Source organism: Homalodisca vitripennis, chromosome 7 (assembly GCF_021130785.1).
Source record: "Homalodisca vitripennis isolate AUS2020 chromosome 7, UT_GWSS_2.1, whole genome shotgun sequence".
Lineage (NCBI taxonomy): Eukaryota > Metazoa > Arthropoda > Insecta > Hemiptera > Cicadellidae > Homalodisca > Homalodisca vitripennis.
In genome coordinates this window covers 130,049,318-130,076,111 of record NC_060213.1, presented here as the reverse complement: position 1 = coordinate 130,076,111, position 26,794 = coordinate 130,049,318, and the positions used below count along the sequence as shown (strand labels likewise).

General features: G+C 36.2%; 1 protein-coding gene across 2 annotated transcripts in view; it reads left to right on the top strand.

Annotated features, from left to right (window-relative positions):
- The first annotated feature begins 7,729 nt into the window (after nt 1-7,729).
- Nucleotides 7,730-26,794, top strand: part of LOC124366329 (protein scarlet) — a 43,117-nt gene continuing 24,052 nt past the window's right edge. The window contains exons 1-6 of one of the 2 annotated variants that reach the window (XM_046822787.1): nt 7,730-7,837; nt 18,864-18,987; nt 19,092-19,245; nt 21,144-21,192; nt 23,368-23,417; nt 24,256-24,392. In XM_046822787.1, the coding sequence (XP_046678743.1) occupies nt 18,895-18,987; nt 19,092-19,245; nt 21,144-21,192; nt 23,368-23,417; nt 24,256-24,392 (483 nt within the window). In that variant the 5' untranslated portion in view covers nt 7,730-7,837; nt 18,864-18,894. Of the gene's footprint in view, nt 7,838-7,858; nt 7,880-18,863; nt 18,988-19,091; nt 19,246-21,143; nt 21,193-23,367; nt 23,418-24,255; nt 24,393-26,794 lie in introns of those variants that run through there. The other variant, XM_046822786.1, reaches the window with a different exon arrangement.

Here is a 26,794-nt window from a genome sequence, read left to right as displayed (position 1 = left end):
ATCAGCTAAGTTTAAGAAATCATGTCTTTTTAGCCGAAATTGATGGTCACTGTTGTCCAGCAGATTAATAGCCAAGTAGTTAGGATGAGAGTTTAATTTGTTTTGATACTTGATGCAGAACTTTGGAATTTCTTCAGTAACAAAAAAATAGGAGTCTATTATGAGTGTACCATCAATGAAACCTCAAGCTAGGTAGACCAACACACAGTCTTCACAGACTGATTTCCCGTCAACCTCACCTTACATACACCTAAAATAAATAAGAAAACCAGCTCTAACGAAAAAATGTATTAGCCTTTCAGTTCTATAAAACATGGATGACAGTAGACACAATTTTATTGTACAATAACACACTTGCCTTCTATTTTCTACTACCTGATAGTAAAGAAAGTTCTACTTATGAATGCTGTTGTCACACATGCAATAAAATGCCTTAAACATTATGACAACCTCCTTGAGCCCCTGAAACTAAATTAAAACACTTGTATTTACGACTTAAACCATAAGGTAAAACACAAATGATTCTGAAGATAAATAAAATATTTACAAAACCATGGGCTCAGGCTGGACCGTAATGGTGTTTGTTAGAAGTTTAAATAATTTATGTTTTTTTGACGTGACAACGTCTTAAATTAGGTTGCGGCTCGGAGTCACTCATGAAAAAGTGTAACGCCCGGTAACGTTACGATGCCCGTCCAGTGGGTCCGCCGCACGGGATCCGCACGGGATAAAGCAGATAACTGTGGGTCCGCCGCACGGGATAAAGCAGATAACTATGTTTATTCGTGAAAATGTGGAGTGCTTAGATTCGTCATTTACAACAACTACAACAATAAAGGTAAATAATTGTACACTGATATTTCATTATCGTAAACTATGATTGATTAATTGTTGGATTGACACAAAAGTTGAGAAACTGAGTTTATAGGTTATGTCATACTATTGACAAATGTTGATAGTGTTAAGTAAATTATTAGTTTAAATCACTCTGCAATCAATCGTAATTCAGTCGATTGAGAAGAAACAGCGCGTATTGCTAGTCAAACATTTAAAATAACAAATTATAACCTCTAACCTGTCATAACAGTGCGACCAAACAAACGAACTAAACCGACCAATCACTACGCGCGGAGTTAGAATTTAACTGTGTTTAGCAAGAATTTCAAATTCCAATTTTAGTAAATGTTTTATTCAACTTTACCATTTACAATAACAAATTTTAATTAATTTCAAATTATGTACAATGTTTTAGTAAACAAAATATATTTCTATAGTTAAAATTTGTGCAATTCTTATTTTCATTCAATTCCTTGTTCCTATTGTGCAATTTAATAATATTCATATCAATAAATATTCTACCGAGAAAAAGACGTTGTCACGTAAAATCTTCGCCCGTAAAACCGACTTTACAGGCAACCATAATTTGTTTTTATTCAAGCCACACGTAATTTGCATTATTCCCAACAAATATCCAAGAAAGTAAATACATTTCTCAAGCTTTATTTAAATCTAACTTCCATACAAATTGAGAGAGAGCCAAAACAGAGAAACACTGTTTTCAAACCACGGCTCCCTCAATACCTTATATAGTATTCCTTTGGGTGAGCTACTTATACTACAAAAATACTACTTACCTTGGGTGAGCCTGGAAGTAGGCTAACTTGCATGATCAAACAAGTGAACATCTTGACTAAGCGAGCTCAGCTAGCATATATGTGGCACAACCATCAATATATTATCTGCGATATGATGTTTAAACTGTGCACCCATGTCTGTCCAAACTCAGTCTATTGATGTTTAAACTATTTTATAATAATAATAATATTCTTCATTGCGTGAAACAATTACAATATTGCATAGCATACGTCAACGTATCTATATAAATACATAACTACATAAGATAAATGATGTTCGTCAAAGTAAATACATACAATGCAATACACTTTTAGGTATCAGAACCGGGGGTTTCGTGGTTGTTGTGAATTTCATAAAATATTCATCCAAGCGGCCCACCACGAACTTATTAGTCGAGTAAAATGCCTTCGACATAAGAGAATGTTTTAGTAGAGTATTGAATTTTTTTCATTGAGTTGTTTGATACGCTCAGGGAGCCTATTGATTAGTCCAACTCCAACCTGTGATGGCAAGTGTTCGAAAGCTGCCGTTCCAGTGCTGTACGACTTGAAATTTATCCCTACCTCTAGTCCCGTATTGGTGGACATCCCTGCCCCGTACCAACTCGCATTTAAGTCGGCAGTACAGGACCATTTTGATAAGACTTCATCTTATCAAGACATTAATAAAAACACACATAGAGAAGAATAAGAAGTGGAAACAATCTAAATGTACTAATATAATAAAATATGAAAGTGGAAAAGAATCGTACATATCTGTGTCTAACAGATTTAATGTCCTAAAAAAATAATAAAAAAAATACTAGGGCAAAGAATGTGTAATTTCACCAAGGTGAAGTTAGGGCTAATAAGTCCTCTCTCACACTCAAACTGGGGATCAACTGATTAAGGTTGGGACACACCGCGCCCAACACGTCAATCGCCCGAGTGTTGGGCGTCATCCGGTGAAAGACTTACAGCACAGTATTCAACCTGCAAGCCCAAACATGTCCACACCGACACCGGACTGTCTAAAAAATACAATGGTATTGCTTAAGATGTAAGTCGCACAGTCACCGTTTAGGTTTGAATTTTGACGGGCACGGTGCGGGAACGTAATCTATCTTGGATATAAAGAAACTCATTGAATAAGTGAGCAAGAGGTTTTTTTCAGTGAGCTAGTAATGTTTTCGTACTGCGCTAAAATTACTTCAAAACACATGAGGTGCATTACATTTTTTTTACTAAAACACTTTTTACTTATGGAAAAATATAAACTATGTTGTATATTTAGTGACTTAAAATCCTTTTTTTTATTTAAAAATAACCAAAATCTATTTATTTTGCGCAAAACTATATTTATTTTGGATCGAAATTACTTCTCCAAAATTGTTCCTGTATTTTGTAGGATTGGATTTAAAATGTTTCTATGACATTTCCTATTTATTTTATTCTTGTAACTAGAGTACAGTCTTAATATTAAAATATTTTATTTGCAGTCATAAGATTTGAGGGTACAAAAACATTAAAGTCTAGTATACATTTTACGAATATTTACGTACTATGTTTTCCCAGTCATTATAAAAATACTTACAAAATTGTTAGGTCACTACTTTTTTACTTGCTAAACATATTTTTAAGTACCTGTCACTTCAAAATCCAAAAGAAATATGCTCTAGCCAGTGAGATTTTTGCGCTCGGACAGCATACGGAAATGTTTGGCTTCATTGTAACCGAGCCGGGTCCGCACCGGCACGGCCGACTCACGTGTCGGGCGCGGTGCGGTTATGTATCTCGTGTCCTGACCTTTAAAGGTGACTTCCGAATCATCAGCAATGGGTGGGCAGCTCGCAAAGACAGGATCCTTCCAAAATATAAGAAAGCCCTAAAACAAATAAAACGAAAGCCAGGAATACAAGACGAACAAACATGATTCCTCTCAAACCTCATGTAACAGGTTAAGGTTGAACTTATTGTTGAAGATAAAGGAGGGCTCCCAAAACTTGTGGGCTCATGTAATAGCCTATTATTAGTGTGTCTGTGGATGGATTAGTCAGAGCTGGTGCTAATAATAAATATATTTACAGTCAAATTACAAAATCGCATAACAGGCCTCTCATTTTTAAAAAAGACGATCAAATGTCAATTAACAATTATCGGCCTGACTCAATTTTGCCTGTTCTGAGCAAAATTTTTGAAAAACTGTTTTTAATGAGAATGCTTCAGTTTTTAAATAAACACAATCAGCTTTCAAAGGACTAATTTGGTTATAGAAAGGGCAAGTCGACAGTACAAGCAGTCGTGAGTGATCGACATGGATATGGAGGGATTAGAACGTCGAAATTCTACAACTGGTGTGTTTCTCGACCTTACTAAAGCATTCGATTGCGTAGACCACACCAAGCTGCTTGATGAATTGGAATCCCATGGCATTAGAGACGTGCCCATATCGTGGCTTAGTTCATTTCTGTCATCGATCACAAGTTGTTTAGATTGAAAACCAAGTTTCAAACCCAATTGAAATGAGCTATGGGGTCCCTCAAGGCTCCATTCTCAGTCCAATCCTTTTCTTAGTCTATGTCAATGACATAGGATCATCACTTCTGCACGGGAAACTCGTACAGCATGCTGATGACACAACTGTCTGCTTCAGTGGAAATTCAAAGACGGCTGTGGAACAACAGTCATTTGTTGACCTCAACGACTGTGTCCAGTACTTTCAAAGCCTCAATCTGACAACAAATTCTTCTAAATCAAACTCTTTAAATTTTTCATTGCGCTCTGTAGAATCAGCAAACGGCCCGGGCATCATGCTAGCAGATTCCATGCTAGAAGAAGTCTATGCCGCGAAGTTCCTTCGTATACACCTAGATCGAGGGTTGACATGAAATACACACATCGATTCGGTTTGCAAAAAATTGTCTTCAGGCATTTATGTTTTGAGGTCCCTCGCCAAATACTGCCCTAATCAAGTACTGATGACGGCGTATTATGGTCTGATTTATCCACACCTTTCCTACGGATTGATTTTGTGGGGGACGTGCGCAAACAATCAATTTTTAAGAGCGTTCAATTGCAAAAGAAAGCGATTCGAATAATCGCAAAAATAAATTTTATAGAATCCTGCAAACAAGCTTTCAAACAGTTGCAACTGTTGACTCTGTCGACATTATGCAAAAAATTTTGTTCTGTAAGTCAAGATGTGCCCTGATAAGGGGCCGAGACATACATGAGTATGAGACTAGAGGCAGAGACAGCTACCGAACTGAAAGACACAGAACGGTTGCTTATGAGCACTTGTCCTCACAGGCTGGTGTTCATTTAATTAACAGATTAATGAACAAAAGTGCCCCAACGCCCAAAGCGTTAAAAAATTCGCCTCAAACGCTTTTTAGCGTCAAAGGCATTTTATAAATCGGCGAATTTATGGCACACAACTGGAAGATCGATCCTTTACAAGACTGACCCCGACGTTGGATAGAATTGGTGTATGAATGAGGCTGAAAGAATGTAAAAACTGTATGTAAGAATGGATATTGCGGGATAAATGATAAAATTATTTTAATTTAAATTTCTAGACGTTTGCTATACATGTTGACATGTTTTCGCAATAAACTATTTGACTTTGACTTTGACTCATTTTACTTGCTGGAAATAAAAAAAAAACAAAAAAAAAATTAACGTAAATTGCATACTTGTGACAAAGAAGCCATATTGATCACAACCATTGCGGACACTCGAGTAACTTTGGCCGCATACTATGGGTTGATATATCCATACCTATCTTATGCTATGACCATTTGAGGATTCGAATTCAAACTTCAAAAGATGGCACATAGAGTTAAATCCGAATTGTGCATGACACATGACTTCAAGACGATCAAAGAGATCTTCTAATCGTCGAAAGAAGGCTTTTTCGAACATTTTGCTGAGAATTGGGATAATGGAAATAGGACGATAGTTACTTGTGACATAAGGATCGTCCTTTTTAAAAATTGGAATGACCTTTTCTGTCTTCAAAGCGGACGGGAAGACGCCTTGGGCGAATGACAAGTTAATCAATTTTGTGAGTGTTACCGAAATGTGCTTAAAGCAGCGCTTAAGTAACCACACAGACATCTCGTTGATGCTTTTTCGACTTCAACTCCCGCACAATACGGACCAACTCCGCCTCGCTCACAGGAGACAGGACCATGGACGAGACCGGTCCCGTCAATGAGTCCTCTTGGGTGCTGTTCCAATTAAAACATGGGCACAGCAACCGTGGAGAAAAAGTTATTAAACTCACTTACCACTTGAAGCGGATTTTCTGTTATTTTACCGTGTATTTTAAGCTTAGGTTTGAAATTTTTATTCACACATTTTAAGAAAAATGTTCAGTATTCATTAGTTATTTTCGATATCCCGAGCCTTAAGGGCTTTTATATCTTTACGGTAATTTAGTTTGAATGCTCGAAAGGAATTTTTGAATTCGTCATTTATCGATCCAATGTAAATTGAATGATAAAAGTTTAGAGTTCTTAAACTGAGAATGTTTTGATTAATCCAACTATTGTGCTTTTTTCCCATTCGGTCTTTGAATGATTTATAGGGGCAAGTAGTGTTCAAATAAAAGTTCTTTGAAAGGTTGGAATAGCAGTCTCTTAACGAAAATTGCCACACCCCCGTCTTTCTAATTTTTTTAACGTTAGAGTAACTTCTAAGCACGGGACGTACTGAATTTGGACCGCGACTACTGACGTAGTACTGCACAGCCGCGCCGTGTTACCAGAGTAACTTCTAAGCGCGGGACGTACTGGATTTGGACCGCGACTACTGACGTAGTAGTACTGCACAGCCGCGCGGTGTTACCAGAGCAACTTCTAAGCGCGGGACGTACTGGATTAGGACCGCGACTACTGACGTAGTACTGCACAGCCGCGCGGTGTTACCAGAGTAACTTCTAAGCGCGGGACGTACTGGATTTGGACCGCGACTACTGACGTAGTACTGCACAGCCGCGCGGTGTTACCAGAGCAACTTCTAAGCATGGGACGTACTGGATTTGGACCGCGACTACTGACGTAGTACTGCACAGCCGCGCGGTGTTACCAGAGTAACTTCTAAGCGCGGGACGTACTGGATTTGGACCGCGACTACTGACGTAGTACTGCACAGCCGCGCGGTGTTACCAGAGTAACTTCTAAGCGCGGGACGTACTGGATTTGGACCGCGACTACTGATGTAGTGCTGCACAGCCGCGCGGTGTTACCAGAGTAACTTCTAAGCGCGGGACGTACTGGATTTGGACCGCGACTACTGATGTAGTGCTGCACAGCCGCGCGGTGTTACCAGAGTAACTTCTAAGCGCGGGACGTACTGGATTTGGACCGCGACTACTGATGTAGTGCTGCACAGCCGCGCGGTGTTACCAGAGTAACTTCTAAGCGCGGGACGTACTGGATTTGGACCGCGACTACTGATGTAGTGCTGCACAGCCGCGCGGTGTTACCAGAGTAACTTCTCAGCGCGGGACGTACTGGATTTGGACCGCGACTACTGATGTAGTGCTGCACAGCCGCGCGGTGTTACCAGAGTAACTTCTAAGCGCGGGACGTACTGGATTTGGACCGCGACTACTGATGTAGTGCTGCACAGCCGCGCGGTGTTACCAGAGTAACTTCTCAGCGCGGGACGTACTGGATTTGGACCGCGACTACTGACGTAGTACTGCACAGCCGCGCGGTGTTACCAGAGTAACTTCTAAGCGCGGGACGTACTGGATTTGGACCGCGACTACTGATGTAGTGCTGCACAGCCGCGCGGTGTTACCAGAGTAACTTCTAAGCGCGGGACGTACTGGATTTGGACCGCGACTACTGATGTAGTGCTGCACAGCCGCGCGGTGTTACCAGAGTAACTTCTAAGCGCGGGACGTACTGGATTTGGACCGCGACTACTGATGTAGTGCTGCACAGCCGCGCGGTGTTACCAGAGTAACTTCTAAGCACGGGACGTACTGGATTTGGACCGCGACTACTGATGTAGTGCTGCACAGCCGCGCGGTGTTACCAGAGCAACTGAAATCGATCACGTGACATCTGAGCCGATCCGATTGTTGAAACTGGAGTTGTGAAGGAAGCCTAGGCTCGTGTTGGACGGCTTCATTGTTGTTGTGTAACTCACCGATACAGTACAGTCCCACTCTAGAATCAGCCGAGACCACATCTACTTACACTCCCTAGGTATTTATGGGCCCTTACTCAATATAAATACATCGTATAGAGGTAACTTATTTTTATTTTTACTTTCTTCCGTTAGTGTACACAACTTCTTGGGAATAAAATTTACATACGAAGCTCGTGGTAAACTTTGTGTTGAGGTTTCTGATGTGAAAAGGCTGTGTAGCCTACATAATATCTAGGTAGACCGTTTTACAAAACACATTTACACTTACATTTTATACATAAATATAATAATAATAAATGTTTATTGTGTTCACAATTTAAGCAAATTGTATACAATTGTCAATATATAGTATATGTAATAAAATGAATTAAACTTTATAAATCAATTTAAATGCAAGTCATTTCAGTCATTAAAAGGTTTTCAGCTATGCTGATTACAATTTAGAACAGAACTAAAGTACTTGACCAATCATTTTAACTAACTTCAAATTTAACCCCAGCTGCTCATCAATTTTTTGAATTCTAAATACTCTTTCAAATTTTTATTTAGAACAGCTGCCCCACAGTCTCAGCCCGTATATATATATGTGTGTGTGTGTGTGTGTGTGTGTGTGTGTGTGTGTGTGTGTGTGTGTGTGTGTGTGTGTGTGTGTGTGTGTGTGTGTGTGTGTGTGTGTGTGTGTGTGTGTGTGCGTGTGTGTGTGTGTGTGTGCGTGCGTGTGTGTGTGTGTGTGTGTGTGTGTGTGTGTGTGTGTGTGTGTATCAAAACAGATCTTATAATTTTGTTATTATTTTTTTCGCAATACCTCCGTTAGCTCATTATGTGTTTACCCAGGCGCGTATTTAGGCCGTGCTCTTCTGCTATCACAGGGCGCCAAGATTTGTGGGGCGGCAAAATTTTAAATTTTATTTTTCACGTTCATAATAAAATATTTCTTACCATTAAAATAATTATAGTACGTTATGTTTTAATAAATTAATATATGAGCGCGCACCGTAACGTACTCACGTAGATTTGTTTACACCAATAGATATTGTTCTAGAGAGAATACCGAGCCGCTAATAATCTCGGATCAAAAAGTATAGAAACCCGAGATTCAACATACTGTCAGCTTGAACCACGAACTAGATAGTAAAGTTACAATTAAATCATTATAATGTTGCTTGTTAATATATGCGCTTAGACATGTGAAGTAACTAATTTAGAAACAATGACTTCCACTTTTTATTTCGCTAACATAAAAACGTACAAGTTTTTGGCACTTTTCAACCAAACTTCGACTGTGAAAAGGCGTATCTTAAAAATTTGTGATCCGATTTTTTATAAAATGTTAATATAATTTTAATTTCATTAAAATATTGAATCACAAAAGTACTTCCCCCGCCGGATCTTGAACTCGGATCTCTCACTTACCGGGTGAGTGCGCTACCACTACACCACAGAGAGCTTACTTTTTACTATTAAATTATTTTTTATTTGGCCATTTCTGTCACATATGCGTTTAAATAACCAAACTAACATATGATCGAAAGACTAAATACCTGTCAAACGACTTTTATTTACATTAATTAAATTTGTATAAATGGCAATAGCCGAATTTAATTTCAACAAACATTGAATCACAAAAAGTACTTGCTCCGCCATGACTAAATGTAATTTTAGAAATATTGAATTACACGGATAAAAGCTGTTAAAATTATTATAATAACTTATATAAGGCGGGTTACAAGATTCGGCATTGGTCACGTTGTGGAGCTCTTAAGCCATTATCTTGGACTGTAATCTTATAAACTCATATCTAAAATTTGAATCTTTAACACCGGTTTCCTTGTACATACTTTGCTAAAACGAGCAAACCACCAGACTTCTAAGTGTTGCAATATTTGTGTACAGGATTTCAAGAAGAAGCTGTAATAACTGTTGTTTTAATATATAATTTTTTTATATATAATATATTTGACCATTTCTCATATGGACCAGCAATGGAAAGTTTAAAAATTAATTGCTTGCTAAGAAGCAGTTTGTGCGGCATTGCTTTGCATTGAATCAAAACAGTCGAGGTTTTGATGAAATAATTGACAATTTTGCCAAATTAAGCTATTTATAATTTTTCACAATATTTATTGTTCTTGCTGTCTGTAATATTTCCAAAATAAAAACAAGGCCTATTTTCAAAAAGATCTTGATTTTTATTCCATATTTAATTCAACAAACCTTAGAACTAACAGTGGATTATTTTTGAAATTTAATTATAATTTATTGAAAAACACGAAGTAAAAATAGTTGTTACATCTATGTTAAATCATATATTGGTGTCATATGTGTGAGGTGTAAATTAATGGGGGGGGGGGGGGTGAACGACTGTTGGCACAGGGGCGCACAATCACTAAATACGGACATGTGTATAGCCTATCTATATACATATATGGTGAAAAGGAGTAGTTTTGCAGAATGTTGTAATTAATAATGCTTTATGGATATGTACAGCTTCTAAATTTTATATATATATATATATATATATACACATTTTTTTTGAAAAATATAAGTACTGTAATTGAAACCATATGCGAAAATAACGGGGAAAAGTAAAGACTACCATTAGGAAATAAAAAACGGTCGAGTGCTCAGCCGGAAAAGCTTTGACAAATCATTGCTTGATAAAAAGAACACGTTTTTTGGGGGGAGGGGGTAACCTCTTACAAATTTATGATTCCCGATTATTTGGCTCTGAAAATGTTTTATGCCTTTCAAATGCCGTTTCTGACTTCTTTGAACATAATTTGGTTCAATTGTGACTTAACATGTCATAAGGGATAGTTCGCTACTTGATGATTTTAGTCAAGGATTGGTGTCATTGTATTTTGGGGGAAGGAGTGCGGTTAAATCACCGGAGATAAGTAATAAAATATTCTCACGGGAGTAAAATATTTATTACTATAACAACTTTGCATTTAGTGACTCGTATTTAATGTAAAAAATGCTGATTCAGGTACAACAGATTTGTATTTCTTATTTTCATCAACCGTAAGACCGGGACGAAAATCTCCTAGGGAATTGCGATGCATTTAGCCGAGTATCGTAAAAGTTGAAATGTAGACTTATAAATTTAATTCTTCGATCATAATGCCTTTCCCCTTTTTGGCATACTGCACAAATCTGTAATAATAAAATTAATCTAATTTTAAATTTGACTATAATCGTACCAATTAAAAATTATTTTTTCATTTTACACTAATGAAAGTGTGAGATAAACAGTTTAAATTTGGTTTTATTTTATCGTGATACTGTATTTCTTGTTAAATTACAAGGAGGGGTGTGATGTGACATGGATTAACCTGTTTCAGTGAACTAATGGTTGGCTAATTTTCAGCCAATCACGATTAAGCCCCGCTCTTTCAACTCGTCTTACATGTGGATGCAAATTATTGGCAGTTTCGATTTATCATCTACTAACTGGAGGTGACTACTGACTGAATTCATTCCTGCATAATGCGCTTCTATTTTTGTGACATTCCGTAAATGTTTGACAATTTATAATGTTCATTGTTGAACATTGTCATAACACCAACATACAATTGCTTGACAGTAGTAACCTTTTTGGGATTAACGTGTCTTTCAGTAACAACAGTTTCTGTTCCTATGCATCGTAAAATGAACTGACTGAAGAAGTAGTCTATAACAGTTAGGCTACATGCCAAGGTGCCCTTGGCTGACTGATGATATAATTCAGGTCAAAACCCGAGAATCACCGAGTCCGAGCGGCAAAAACTCGGCGAGTACCGCGAGTATCACTTACCGGTCGCTACTCAGCTGTAAGCTACCGACAGCCCACGCCTCCTGCCTGCACTGCGGTCATACTGAGCTAATAAGGAGTTTTTGTGGGCTTCCTAGACATATAGTATGTCACCGCACGCTAGTTTTACATAATTAAAAACTGCTCACACACGAACACCTTCTCGTGTCAGAGCGTGTTATACACGCTTTTCTTACCTTCGTCTTCGTACTATACCTTTTGACAAGTAATGCGTACACAGTGACCGTAGGTTGTAGAATAAGACCGCTTGTATGAGGTATCAGATCGTGTTATACACGCTTTTCTTATTTTCGTCTTTGTACTACACCGTTTGACAGTTAATGAACCGTACACAGTAACCGTAGGTTCTAGAACAAGACCACTTGTATAAGGTGCCAGATCGTGTTATACACGCTTTTCTTACTTTCGTCTTTGTACTACACCGTTTGACAGTTAATGAACCGTACACAGTAACCGTAGGTTCTAGAACAAGACCACTTGTATAAGGTGCCAGATCGTGTTATACACGCTTTTCTTACTTTCGTCTTTGTACTACACCGTTTGACAGTTAATGAACCGTACACAGTAACCGTAGGTTCTAGAACAAGACCACCTGTATGAGGTGTCAGAATGTGTTATACACGCTTTTCTTGCTATCATCTTTGTACTATACCGTTGGACGGTTAATGAACCGTACACAGTAACCGTAGTCTGTAGAACAAGACCACTTGTATAAGGTGTCAGATCGTGTTATACACGCTTTTCTTACTTTCGTCTTTGTACTACACCGTTTGACAGTTAATGAACCGTACACAGTAACCGTAGGTTCTAGAACAAGACCACTTGTATAAGGTGCAAGATCGTGTTATACACGCTTTTCTTACTTTCGTCTTTGTACTATACCGTTGGACAGTTAATGAACCGTACACAGTAACCGTAGGTTCTAGAACAAGACCACCTGTATGAGGTGTCAGAATGTGTTATACACGCTTTTCTTGCTATCATCTTTGTACTATACCGTTGGACAGTTAATGAACCGTACACAGTAACCGTAGTCTGTAGAACAAGACCACTTGTATAAGGTGTCAGATCGTGTTATACACGCTTTTCTTACTTTCGTCTTTGTACTACACCGTTTGACAGTTAATGAACCGTACACAGTAACCGTAGGTTCTAGAACAAGACCACCTGTATGAGGTGTCAGAATGTGTTATACACGCTTTTCTTGCTATCATCTTTGTACTATACCGTTGGACGGTTAATGAACCGTACACAGTAACCGTAGTCTGTAGAACAAGACCACTTGTATAAGGTGCCAGATCGTGTTATACACGCTTTTCTTACTTTCGTCTTTGTACTATACCGTTTGACAGTTAATGAACCGTACACAGTAACCGTAGGTTCTAGAACAAGACCACTTGTATGAGGTGTCAGATCGTGTTATACACGCTTTTCTTGCTATCGTCTTTGTACAATACCGTTGGACAGTTAATGAGCCGTACACAGTAACCGTAGTTTGTAGAACAAGACCACCTGTATGAGGTGTCAGATCGTGTTATATATTCAACTGTTTTGAAAAAAACCCTTTTATCATCCAATCAATGAGTACCTGTTTACACTAATCTAGAAATTAATTTAAAAATGGGTTATGGGAAATACCAAAGGGATGGACTGTAAGGGAAAGACTAGTGCTCTTGCAAAAACGCCTATCTTTGCCAAACAGGGTGTTATTGATGTTGAGATATGTATGTATGTCTTGTTGATATATATTGTACATTATCCATTAACTTGGATGTTCTCTTTCACTTGTAGTTTTTCCTTTCAAATTATCATTCTCCTTTAGTCAGTTCAGTTCAAGTCGAACTGATAAGACGTGCTCAGTGAGTTCCTTTCGCCGGATTAAGTAAACCAGATTGCGCTTGTGTGTGTGACGGCAAATCATACATATTGACAGTCTGTAACTTTTTATGATATTTTTATAATAATGTCTTTCTTTCTTGAGGCGTCTAAAACAACCCGTGAAGAAAAATCCGAAAGTGTGAAGTGCAATGTGCGTGTAAATATTCTCCATTTTAAATGTGTAAAAGAAGAAGGTAGGTACACTAGGTCCTCCTGAGACTGGAAATGCAAGGATTGCAGAAGTGAAGCCTCTAGTGTTTGATCTACGACAATAGACACGAATATAACCAAAGAATACTTGAAAACAATTTTGGACTACATAAAAAAAGAAGTGTTTGCAGAGTTAAGTCGGTCAGCGGTGAAATGGGGAGCTCAACTGATTAACTACAGTATATACCTGATAAGATGGATCAGAGTTATGCATTAATTTATTTATTTATTTATTTATTTATTTATTTATTTATTTCAACGGTTCCACCATTTTTACAAAAGTAATTCAACAAATCAAGTACTTAGCAATCAAGATGACAAATCATAATCAATATACACAGTCTTATGTAAGCTCTAACTTAAAACAACATAGGCAATAACAGAGTGATATACTATAATAAATATAAATAACAAAAACAACAATAAATAACAAGGAATAATAACAATACAGTAACAGCAACGATAAATAAATAGTTGACCAATGCTATAACATTAATAAAATTTAGAAACTCAACAATATACTATCAATAATTAATACAATCATAGCTGTTAGTTACTGTAAGTGGATCTGTTTAAGCATGTGTTAGGTGTTTACATTTAATAATTTGTTTTTCAGGGTGTATTTTGAATCGTGAAAAAAGTCGATGTGCGCTGCCTCGCTACCCAGTTTTAGAAGTCTGCATATTCCATGGTTTGATGCATAATATGTGGGCCTAAATCTTCTGCAGAAAAGTGTCTTAGAGCGGGTACCTCTTGGTATAGAGAAGTCTATATCCGAGACTAGATGAGGGCAGTCGAGGAGGAAGCCGTTTCACCAGCCTGTACAGGGAATAAAATATCAATATATTTTCTTCTTTCCTGGAGAGGTTTGCAGTCCATATAGCATCTCAATCTCAGCGACGGGGGTTGCAAGATAATTATATCCCAGTTTGACTCCAAGAAGTCTTATAAGCAACGCACTGTACTCTGTTCAGCAGCACAATGTGGCCTTGCTTGATATGGAGACCAAACAACGGAACAGTACTCCAACAAAGGACGCACAAGAGTCTTATAGAGGATAGCCAATGTAGAGGGGGATCTGAAGTCTTTGCAAGTTCGGGCAATAAAACCCAAGCATAGAAGAGGCCTTATTTGTAACATGCATTATGTGTTCGTAAGGGCTTAGGGAGGGTGTCATAATAACTCCGAGGTCCCTGACTCTGTCTACTATCTTAAGAGGGGATCCATTTAGAGAATAGTCAAAGGGCCTGGCTGTGTTGCTTCGAGTGTAGCTGATGGACAAGACACTTGGCTATATTAAGCTCCATAGCATTTACTCTGCACCAGTTACTTATCCTGTCAAGGGAATGTTGGAGTTCCTCTTGGTCATGAGGAGATGTAACCCTGCTGAAAACCTTAATATCATCAGCAAACAGAAGAAACTTCGATGATATTGCACTAGAAATATCATTGATAAACAGGTTTAAAAAGCAGTGGGCCCAGATGAGATCCCTGTGGTACACCTGAGGGGACAGAGAATGGCAAGGACGTTACCTCCATCGTACTTGACTATAAGAGTACGTTCCGCAAATAGCTACTCATCCAACGAAGCAGAGGTCCCCAAATGCCATAGCCTTCAAGCTTTGATATAAGTAGACTGTGATTAATCTTATCGAATGCTTTGCTAAAATCTAGATATATGCAATCTACCTGTGAGGAATTTGCAAAAGCTGACATTATATATTCCTGAAACATCAGTAGATTGGTTGTGGTAGAGCGGCCCTTCAAGAAACCATGTTGCTCCAAACAGATGCGACTCTTGAGTTGAGAATATATATTGTTCAAGATGATACTTTCAAACACCTTAGCGAGAGCAGACTGTATCACAATGGGTCTATAGTCTCTTATGTTCCCTCTATCTCCAGACTTAAATATTGGGATTACATAGCTCTGCTTCAAGTTTGATGGAAAGACTCCAGAAGCAAGTAGAGGCCTGAAGAGAATTGTTAAATGAACTGCAAGTATTGGAGACACACTGTTTTAGAACTCGTGGTGGTATATCATCCGGCCAGCACTCTTCCTGGCATCCAGTGATTCGAGGGTCTGTTGGACATCCAAGGTTGTTATTGAACAGCTGGATAATGTTTGGTTCCAACCATAATCAAATCTAGGAATAGGAACTGTTTAGTATCACTAAATACTGAAGAAAAATACCGAGCAAACAAATCACACTTGCTAGTAGGATCAGCAGCTTCCTTTTTGTCTAAAGTCATGTGTGTCGGAACGTTTAGGAGAACTTTTAAGGCTACCAAACATGAGACCAAAAGGACTTGATATCTCTAGGAATACCATTTTCAACCTTACCGATGTATTCTGAAATAGCACGCGTGGGTGAGGTCTCTGCACTCCCTTCTAGTTCTCCGAAATTATCATAATCAATTGGAAATGTAAGTAGAGAAGTAGCCTCTCTGAAAAGGAAAATGAGAAACTGCGTGTTGAACACGATGAGATGAGCAACACTGTAATCGAGCTACGGGAGAGAGTCCGCACTCTGGAGCAGTACACTCGGCGTAACAACATCGAGATCAGCGGTGTACCAGTAACGGCCCAAGATCACGTAATAACCCTTGTGAAGGTCGTGGGGAGGGCAACACTGTAATAAAGCTGCGGGAGAGGGTCCGCACTCTGGAGCAGTACACTCGGCGTAACAACATCGAGATCAGCGGTGTACCAGTAACGGCCCAAGATCACGTAATGACCCTTGTGAAGGTCGTGGGGAAGGCAACACTGTAATAAAGCTGCGGGAGAGGGTCCGCACTCTGGAGCAGTACACTCGGCGTAACAACATCGAGATCAGCGGTGTACCAGTAACGGCCCAAGATCACGTAATAACCCTTGTGAAGGTCGTGGGGAGGGCAACACTGTAATAAAGCTGCGGGAGAGGGTCCGCACTCTGGAGCAGTACACTCGGCGTAACAACATCGAGATCAGCGGTGTACCAGTAACGGCCCAAGAATACGTACGTGATGAGCCTTGTAAAGGTCGTGGGGAAGGCAACACTGTAATCGAGCTACGGGAGAGGGTGCGAACTCTGGAGACGTGATGAGCCTGGGGAAATACATGGGGAGGGGCGTTGGAAGTGGAGGTCTTGGACAACCACATTGAAGCAGCCCACAGAGTTCCATCCTACAACAGTAAACGCGAGCCATCCCTGGTCGTGCAGTTCCAGAGCAGGAAGCTGAAGGACGCGTGGATCAGCAAGTCCCGCGATGAAAAGACCATCACGGCGGCTCAAGCAAATATTGTTTTCTCCAATCAGACATTTTACGTAAACGACCATCTCTCGCCAGATAATAGGAGATTTATCTCCAAACTGAAAAGAAGAGATCTGAATTAGGCTATGCTTATGTGTGGTTTATGGATGGGTTTTTTGTTAGAAATTCGCAAGGTTAAGGTTTATACGAATTGTCACCGTGGAAAATATTAATGATCTAAAATGAAAGGGTTTAACAATTTTTATTATTTTCTTAATTTTATAAGCACGATTAAATATTTTACTATATAGTAAAATAATAATTATTTAATTACTCGTTATGTTACTAGAATTAATGTTATTAAACTCGTAAAGAATAAGAAATCATCTGGATTTGACAAATTTACTGTTCTCTTCTTAAAATATATCTAAAATCTTGTCGCACCCGTTTTAACACACGCAATAAATTTAAGTTTTTGTAATTGCGTTTTTCCTGAAATATTCAAAACTAGCAAATATATATTGCTAAGACACGTCAGGAATGTCGTAGGCATGTTCATGAAATAAAATGCAGAATTAAAAATTTACAAAACTATTAACATAAAATACAAAATATACAAATTTGCAGTTTTGTTGACTAAAGCCTACTATGTGAGTCATCAGCACAGGGACGGCAGGTAGGCCGGGTGCGCGTGTGACGGTGTGTTCGCGTCGGGACGCGAGGGTCGACAAATCCTCTAGAGGAGGCTCCGGACAGGCTGCAGTGTAGAGATGCACAGAAGTATGTAATAGTTTATATTATGCACACACTGCTGGGTAATGTTATTCCAGTGCCACCACCAGCTGTTAGTTCAGTACGTATTAACCACTCTAAAACACTGTCTGAAAATAGCCATAGGAAGTAACAAACCAGTCATAAACTAACATGTGTAATTATGAATAAGAATTATATTCATCATTGCAAAAGTGTTTATTTACAATTGTATATTCTGTGTATGTTGGCAAAGGGACACTAATACGGTTTCCCTCTTTCCCACTCTTAACCCATTGGCTTACTACCATAGTTCATACAGCTTCAGAACCACACAGATAATCGAATTAATTTGGTCCTTGAAACATTTAATTGAAATTAAAATAATTCTATTACTTTAATTCTGTTTTTTATAATTTACAGAAACTTTGTATAGTCAGCCTAAACTACATATTTATTTAAAACAAAAAATAAAACTTAAAGATTCAATTTTAATTTTGTGAATTTATGTAATTTTTCAGTTAGATTTTTAGTTAGGGTATTTTTTAGATTAAAATATCAAAAAAATACTAATTAGTTAAAAATATAATAATTTGCATTAATTTAAAAATAATAATCAGTTTCTTGTCATTTTTCAATATTCTATATCTTCTGTTTCCTTGTTTTAAATATCTAAATAGCGTTTCTTAGGTAAATATCATATTATTATTTTTTGTGTCAATTTATAAATCAAATGCATCTTTTCTATTGAAAAATGTTTTTTTTTATTTTTGCCATTAACAAAGACATCAAAAAGAAAGAAATTAATGTTTTACTCTCAAAGAAATAACTAAAATATTGCAACTCAAGACATAAAGTAAGTACGCTACAATATTATAACTATTTTTACACACAAACTGTTTGTTTATTTAAATCAGCCGTCACTAACTCATATCTGTTTATTTTTCCACTCCAAAGTGCAGTGTAGAAAAAGACTACTGCAAAGGAAATTTAACTATTCCGTTCCTTTTATTTCACAGAACACAGAAGACTGAATAGTGTTGATATATTGTGAGAGAATGGTGAACCATTTGGTAACGTGATTGTCTTGTCAAAATAGGCCAACGGGTTAAGAGAATATCCGATTTTATCACTGCCAGTAAGAACTATGGACCAAGTAATCTCTAAGTAAATTGTGAATGTTCTATATTTTTATAGATCCAAGATGGCGGCTTTATAGACCCTCACAATGTTCACAATCGAGAAAAGTTCCGTCTCACAGGGACCTCTTCGGCTGAGAAGAGTGACACCTCCACCACCCGTTCAGTTCTCCACCAGTCAAGTAAGTCTTGGAAGTGAATCAGCCAAGAGCATGAAACCCAGTACTTGAATCTACTAAGTATAATGGAAATGAATACTTGAGTATTAGCAGTATGTTTTGTGCAGAGCAGAGAAAAGCTGTCGGGGAACCAATCCAGTGGAAACACCTGCACGCCCGGCCTGACTCTAACTTGGCGAGATCTCTCCGTGTACGCTAAGATAAAAAAGGAAAGCCTGTTCAAGTCCTCTTCCACAGAGTACAGGAAGATCATCAACAATGGTCAGTACTTTGATTAATTATACTATATGTATTTTGTTTCAAAATTCAGTTTGTACATGCACATTTAAAAGTACATCAATATGCTGGTGCTGGTGTGATATTTTTTGATTGGGGGATCAATAATGCTTATTTATTCTTTCAGTTCTCCAAAAAATAATATGGTTGATGAGCATCATAAAAGTTTCAATGCATATTGTACATAAGCACTGTTAAGAAATTATTCTTACTTCTAATTCGTTAAAATATGTACATTTAAACTTATTGAAAACAAAGTAAACCAAAAAGACGACAAACAAGAATTATACAAACAATGTGGAGTATACAAAATTAACTATAATGACTGTGAAAGCTATTATATTGGGCAAACTGGCAGAAATTTTAATAAAAGGTTTAAAGAACATATACAAGCTTTGAAAACAAATGACATGTCTACAATAAAATCTAAGTTCGCTGAACATTTATTAGAAACTGGACATAACTACAAAAATATTGAAAAGAACATGGAAATTTTGGATATCGAAAGGAAAGGAGAAAAGTTAAACACGAAAGAAGAATTACATATTTATCTAAATTATAACAAAGATCCTCACAACATATTAAATAGCAATATAAAAATAAGACAAATCCTATCTTTGAGAAAATATTTAAACACAGAATACTAATCAAAATTAAAACTGTGTCATATAAATTTAACATCTGTTTAAATGGTCCAAATATGTATATTTAGTTGTTTATTTATTTATTATATAGTTAGAGGTTCATGTACACACTGAAGATGGTTTATACCGAAACACGTGTATGAAATAAAGTTAATTTTCAAAAAAGGGTTTTAGTTTACCATTAATAATTATTCTAACATAAAGATAACCCTATAATGTGGAGTAATAATATATACAGGGTGAGTTTTTTTAAAGTGATCCAATAGCTAACTTTTTAATTACATGACTTAGCACCACACTTTAAATTTGGAACTTGCTCAATTTTAAGTTTCACTCAGGAATACACTTTCAAATTTTTTGAAGATGGCCGCCATTTTCCAATAAGTGGCCAACTTTAAAATCTTTTATGGAACACCCTATATTTTATGTTGTTTTTATATTCTACTCTAAAAAATAAAACCTTTTTGTACTTGAGAGTTTTTCCATATCTCTAATGGTTCAGGAGCTACGTGGACTGGAAGTTTTCATAATTTTTTCCAATATGGCGCCCAACTTTAAAATCTTTTATGGAACATCCTGTATTTTATGTTGTTTTAGATTCTACTCTACAAAATAAGACATTTTTGCTTCTGAAAGTTTTTCTATATCTCTAATGGTTCAGGAGCTACGTGGACTGGAAGTTTTCGGATTTTTTCGGACTGATGGTGAAAACTTTCAGTCCACGTAGCTCCTGAACCATTAGAGATATAGAAAAACTTTCAGAAGCAAAAATGTCTTATTTTGTAGAGTAGAATCTAAAAACAACATAAAATACAGGGTGTTCCATAAAAGATTTTAAAGTTGGGCGCCATATTGGAAAAAATTATGAAAACTTCCAGTCCACGTAGCTCCTGAACCATTAGAGATATAGAAAAACTTTCAGAAGCAAAAATGTCTTATTTTGTAGAGTAGAATCTAAAAACAACATAAAATACAGGGTGTTCCATAAAAGATTTTAAAGTTGGCCACCATATTGGAAAATGGCGGCCATCTTCAAAAAATTTGAAAGTGTATTCCTGAGTGAAACTTTGAGCAAGTTCCAAATTTAAAGTGTGGTGCTAAGTCATGTAATTAAAAAGTTAGCTATTGGATCACTTTAAAAAACTCACCCTGTATATATATATATATATATATATATATATATATATATATATATATATATATATATATATATATATATACTCACTTTAGTGTGTTTAGTTTCAGGGGCTGTACCGCCTGGCACTCTTGTTGCATTGATGGGAGCAAGGTAACATAGAGGAAGTAAAAACAATCATAAAATATTTGATACTATACCCATGACCTTATTTGGAACTAGTGCTATTTGGGTCTGTTCTAGCGAGAGTTTTGAAGCAAGAATCGTTATAAATCTATTTTCTAAAACTTATTTTCCCTTGTAATTAACATATACTATAGTTACAGTAAATACCTTTGATTTTAATCCCTTATAAAATGTGTTATGGGAATAAAATTTAATTTTGAGCTCTTATTATCAATCACAGAATCATGGGAGATGTCTAATTTTAAAGAAATAATTAATTTGCATCCAATCGCTTTTCAGTTTTTCTTTATTTTTATTTGTTACTAGCTGTTCCCCGCGGCTTCGCACGCTTTTTGTAAGCTTTGCTCGTGTATGAGCACTTCTGGTTCAAGTGAATTATATTGTCAACGCCGATGTAGAGTTTACCTTGTTGACACTATCAAGAAAATCTGCCAAAAGTGTATGTTTATAGCCATTGTACACGTACATGTACTTAATAATAAAGTGGTCTAACATTCAAGCTATAAGGCCAAACAGAAATTCATTTGAAAGACAAATATTCATAAAATTTTAGCGCCTTCACATAGTGTGTGGTTATTATACACAACTATCTCGTAATTGTAGTTTACAATGTGCAGGCGCTTTGATAACTTATATATTTTACAGCGCCTCCTGGTGGTGAGTTACATCAATGGGCATAGCATATAAACCTTCTACGTGGAAAAATACATATACATACAAATTTTCATAATGATCGGTCAAATAGTTTCTGAGTCTATAAAGGACAAAAACACAAACATTCAATTTTATATATCTACTAGCGGGCCCGGCGCGCTTTGCTGCGCATTTCAATAATTTTTTGCAAAAGTTGCCCGCGGCTTCGCACGCAATTTCCCGTTGAAAACAGTACACTATATTCACTTATTCTTTTTCTATCACATTCTAAACATTGCTGAGATAATTGATAGTCGTTCCATCGTGAGCCTCTTGGGCGTATTATGAAGGTATGTACCATATTCCTGCCTCTATCTAGCTGTTACCCACGGCTTCGCACGCAAATCTTAAGAACCGAAGTCCTTATATTACTTAGTAAATTTTTTTTTTTACTATAATAAATTTTAGATTAAATTAGTTATATATCTCCGATGCCACGATTGAGCTTGCTTTGTTGTCTCGATCGAGAGAATATGTACACACGGAGTTTTGAGAACCATACTTCTGTCAAAAAAAAACAACTAAGGTTGATTTTTATAAAATTCTTTATATTTGTAGCCAACGTAAGATAGTAATTATGATATCTGCATTACTCTTCTGATCAAGCATGAGCATGGTTTATATTAAATAAATATTGCAGTTAAAGGTGAATTTTTACGTCAAATTTGAATTGTATTATCTGGATAGTAAAGTCTATGTTTAACAGTGATTGCAAAAACAGTTTAAAACAAAATTTGTCGTTTCTCTTAAGCTTACTCTATGCTTTAAAACTATAAGTGTAATATATGTTTACAAAGAACAGCTGATTAAAAATTTGAAAAGACGTTAACATATGTTTGCTGCAATGCATTTCTTATGGGTATTTCTGTAACCAGTGGGGCGGAATCCTGAATCGGGAAAGGGATGGGCATAGCTTATAAACCTTCTCCGTGGAAAAATACATATACGTACAAATTTTCATCATGATCGGTCCAATAGTTCACGATTCCATAAAGGACAAACATACAAACATTCATTTTTATATATATAGATATATAGATTCAGAAAAAATTTTAAACTATTTTGTACTTTATGTTTTAAATATTGAAAAAGTGTATATATATATATATATATAAAGACTAAAAAGTGTTTAGATGTGCACTGTATAGATCTTTAGAATGATATATCTCCCATGATTTTATGACCCAGTAATAAGGGCTTGAATGCGTTTTAGGTTTAACATTGTTCTTATGGTGTTAAACTTACAGGTTTTTCACTTCAAAAAACGAGCTAGTAATTGAAATAAATGTGATAATTAATCTTTATAAGTGGTAAGACTATCTTTTACAATGTATACAAAATACAATTTATTGAATTTATTTATTTAGATAGAAATACACTGGTTGTTATTTGGGTTAAGAGAATGAGACATGTCCTGTTATCGTAAACACTGCAGTATTATTTTTTCAGTGGAGCTGGAAAAAGCACACTTATGGCAGCCTTGGCCTACCAAACCACAGGTAATTATAATAATAGTAGTATTGTTAACAGGTTTTACTGTTTCTCAAATTCTATATATTTTGCTGGTGAGTACCTCTGCAATAATGATTTATAATTGTGTATATCCAAAAGCATTCAAACAAAAATAAGTCATAACCACAGCTGCTTAAACCTAAGAACTAAGACTAAAGTTTTTATTTAGTTTTCACTGAACGTTGTTTATTATAAATTCTACACAATCAACATAGGAAAATCGAAGGCTGTTTTTATAAAACTGGCATTAAATAATTTTTTAGAGATTTTACGGTTTATATAAGTGATCAAATATATCCTTGCCTTAATCATGGCAGTACAAATCAAATACTCTCTTTGCATGATTTTTAGCCTGAATATAGTAAGACTTTGTGAATGACTCTGATGCCTACACATTTAATAAGACATTTTATTAAAGAAGTTGTTGCATTATTAATATCTTCCTGAATAAACCTATTGAGAACTTGACAATAATTTTAAATGCTACAAACAGTAAACAATTAATTGTATTCATGTTGAAACTTACATTTACAGTATTTTTTATATTTTCCTGCTGTAAGTTTTATGATTGTTATGGCCAATTTTTTGTATGCACAGTTCAAGATAAAAGATATTTGTTCAAGTTGAATTAAATTATGGTGCAAGTTTTGTGATGAAGAGGTTTACACAATCGATCAGTAAAACTATTTAATTAAAGTTGATTTGGCCCTAGATTTTGATACCTTTACAATATAGAGACGAAATGAAAATTGGAAAGAGTAGGATTAAATTTTTTTTCAGCTTTGCTCCAGTGAATTGTTTGCTACTGGTGAACTCTATTTCTAGCTGCGATGGTGGTGGACGGAGACATCCGCGTCAATGGCCGACCCCTCGGACCTTACATGCGGAACATCTCCGGTTTCATGGACCAGCAGGACCTCTTCATTGACAGCTTCACTGTAACAGAGTACCTTCGCTTTATGGTGAGCTTCAAGCAGAAACACTGATATGAATTCATTATTTTATGTAATTAGAAAGGAATATAATTAAGTTTATTTGGTAAAATATAAGCCAGTTTTTAACTTACCAAGATGATTCTAACCTATTTTTCCAAGGATTTTTTTAAAATTTGAAGAGAATTTAGTAAACCACAAAACATAAACAGTTACAAACATCAATAAACAAAATTAATATTTTAGTTTAGTAATTTCACTAAATTTATAAAATGATTTTACAAAAAAAAAGTATAGAGTGTATGGCTAAACAACTTCAATAAACTACTGTAATACAGAACTTCAAGGTGATCTCGGAATATTTACAATACATAAAAGAATTTTAGCTATGATGGGAAGGGTTTATTCGATGTGAATGTTGAGTTCTCAATCCTCCTTCCTCTGATTGCAGCATCTGGAATGTTTGTCTGAAGAGATAAAAAAAGATGTGACAAAGAAGCTCAAAACGATCTCTTAACATTGTTTCGACATCAGCGACACCTGTAATACAAATTACAGTATGATCTAGGTGAATAGGCATTCTCATTGTCTTGTCAGGTGCACAATTGAATTGATATTGCCATTGTTACATTAAATAAAAAGGTATAATCATGTTTCGAGATCTGCAATCTTATCACAGCTGTTTGTAATAACCAGCCATCAACGGTGGTCTCTGGTTGCCTATTGTGAGCAGACCTATTAAAGGCCTTTGTTCTTTAATTCAGTTTGTAATAACCAGCCATCAACGGTGGTCTCTGGTTGGCTATTGTGAGCAGACATATTAAAGGCCTTTGTTCTTTAATTCAGTTTGTAATAACCAGCCATCAACGGTGGTCTCTGGTTGGCTATTGTGAGCAGACCTATTAAAGGCCTTTGTTCTTTAATTCAGTTTGTAATAACCAGCCATCAACGGTGGTCTCTGGTTGGCTATTGTGAGCAGACCTATTAAAGGCCTTTGTTCTTTAATTCAGTTTGTAATAACCAGCCATCAACGGTGGTCTCTGGTTGGCTATTGTGAGCAGACCTATTAAAGGCCTTTGTTCTTTAATTCAGTTTGTAATAACCAGCCATCAACGGTGGTCTCTGGTTGGCTATTGTGAGCAGACCTATTAAAGGCCTTTGTTCTTTAATTCAGTTTGTAATAACCAGCCATCAACGGTGGTCTCTGGTTGGCTATTGTGAGCAGACCTATTAAAGGCCTTTGTTCTTTAATTCAGTTTGTAATAATTAGTTTTAATTTTACTAGTTGCATATTTTACAGATAATATGTACGAAGTTCACAAGTTGGTTATGATTTATGACTTATGCGTGTTACAGCGCATTGGTATGAATTGTATACTTTAATCTAGTTTGTAGTCTGTATGTTTTTATGTTAGTTATTCACCTGACGAAAGAGATCATACATCATATCTTGAAATGTAAAAAAAATCATTTTACCATTGAAGGCCCTTTATTGTAAAATATCCTTATAGGAAGCTATTAAATTTTAATGGAATTTGATTTAAAGGACAAGATATGTAGTTTACTTTTACAGCAATGAGCATGAAAAATTATGATGTGTTCATAAACATACTGTATGATTCATTGTCACATCGTACTGAGTTAGTGAAGTTTGTCAACATATGTCATAAACATAAACTAAAATTGGTGTAATATTCCGTGTACAAATCAGTTTAGCTTGTTTATTTTAGAGGTCTTGTTATTATTTCGAGCTTTAGTGATAAAATTATTCTGACCTTCTAATTTATAGTTTTTAACTATGCCACGAAATTATTTTCAGTTTTTTACAAATCGCAAAATCTGTTATTTTTTCTCAACATTAATTCTCATAATTTTGTCTTAAAAGAAATGATTCATGCTTTCTGCTAATTTGCTGAGGTCAAAGATATTAAGAGTTGATTAATGTTTAGTTATATAAGAGTTAATATTGTTTAAAAATTATAGATTTAAAACTTAAATAAAAAGAAACCCAAAACATTAAGCAGATTTATCCAGAGAAAAGTTTGGTGCCTTCAGTTTTTACGACGCATTTAAGTTACTGTAACCATATTGCCTATATACTATTTGCAGGCAGGTTTTAGTCAATAATTCATTGTTGGTTTCCTGGGCTGAAAAGTTGCAAAATTATTTATAGTTATGTAATTGTATGAGAACCTGTGTTTATTACTTTCACACAAAAGAAACAATTCCAAACTATAACCTTCCCAAAAATGGCATTTCTGGCTAACAATAGATGATTGATGTCAAGTTAACAAGCTTTAGTAAGAACTGAACTACCTTAAACTTTGCAGGTATTTCCGCTCTCAGTGAGTGATGGTGGTTCTCTAGGGTCCATTTAAGAATGAGCTGTATGTGTACCTATTTAAATTTCTTTTCAACAGTCATAAAAATGC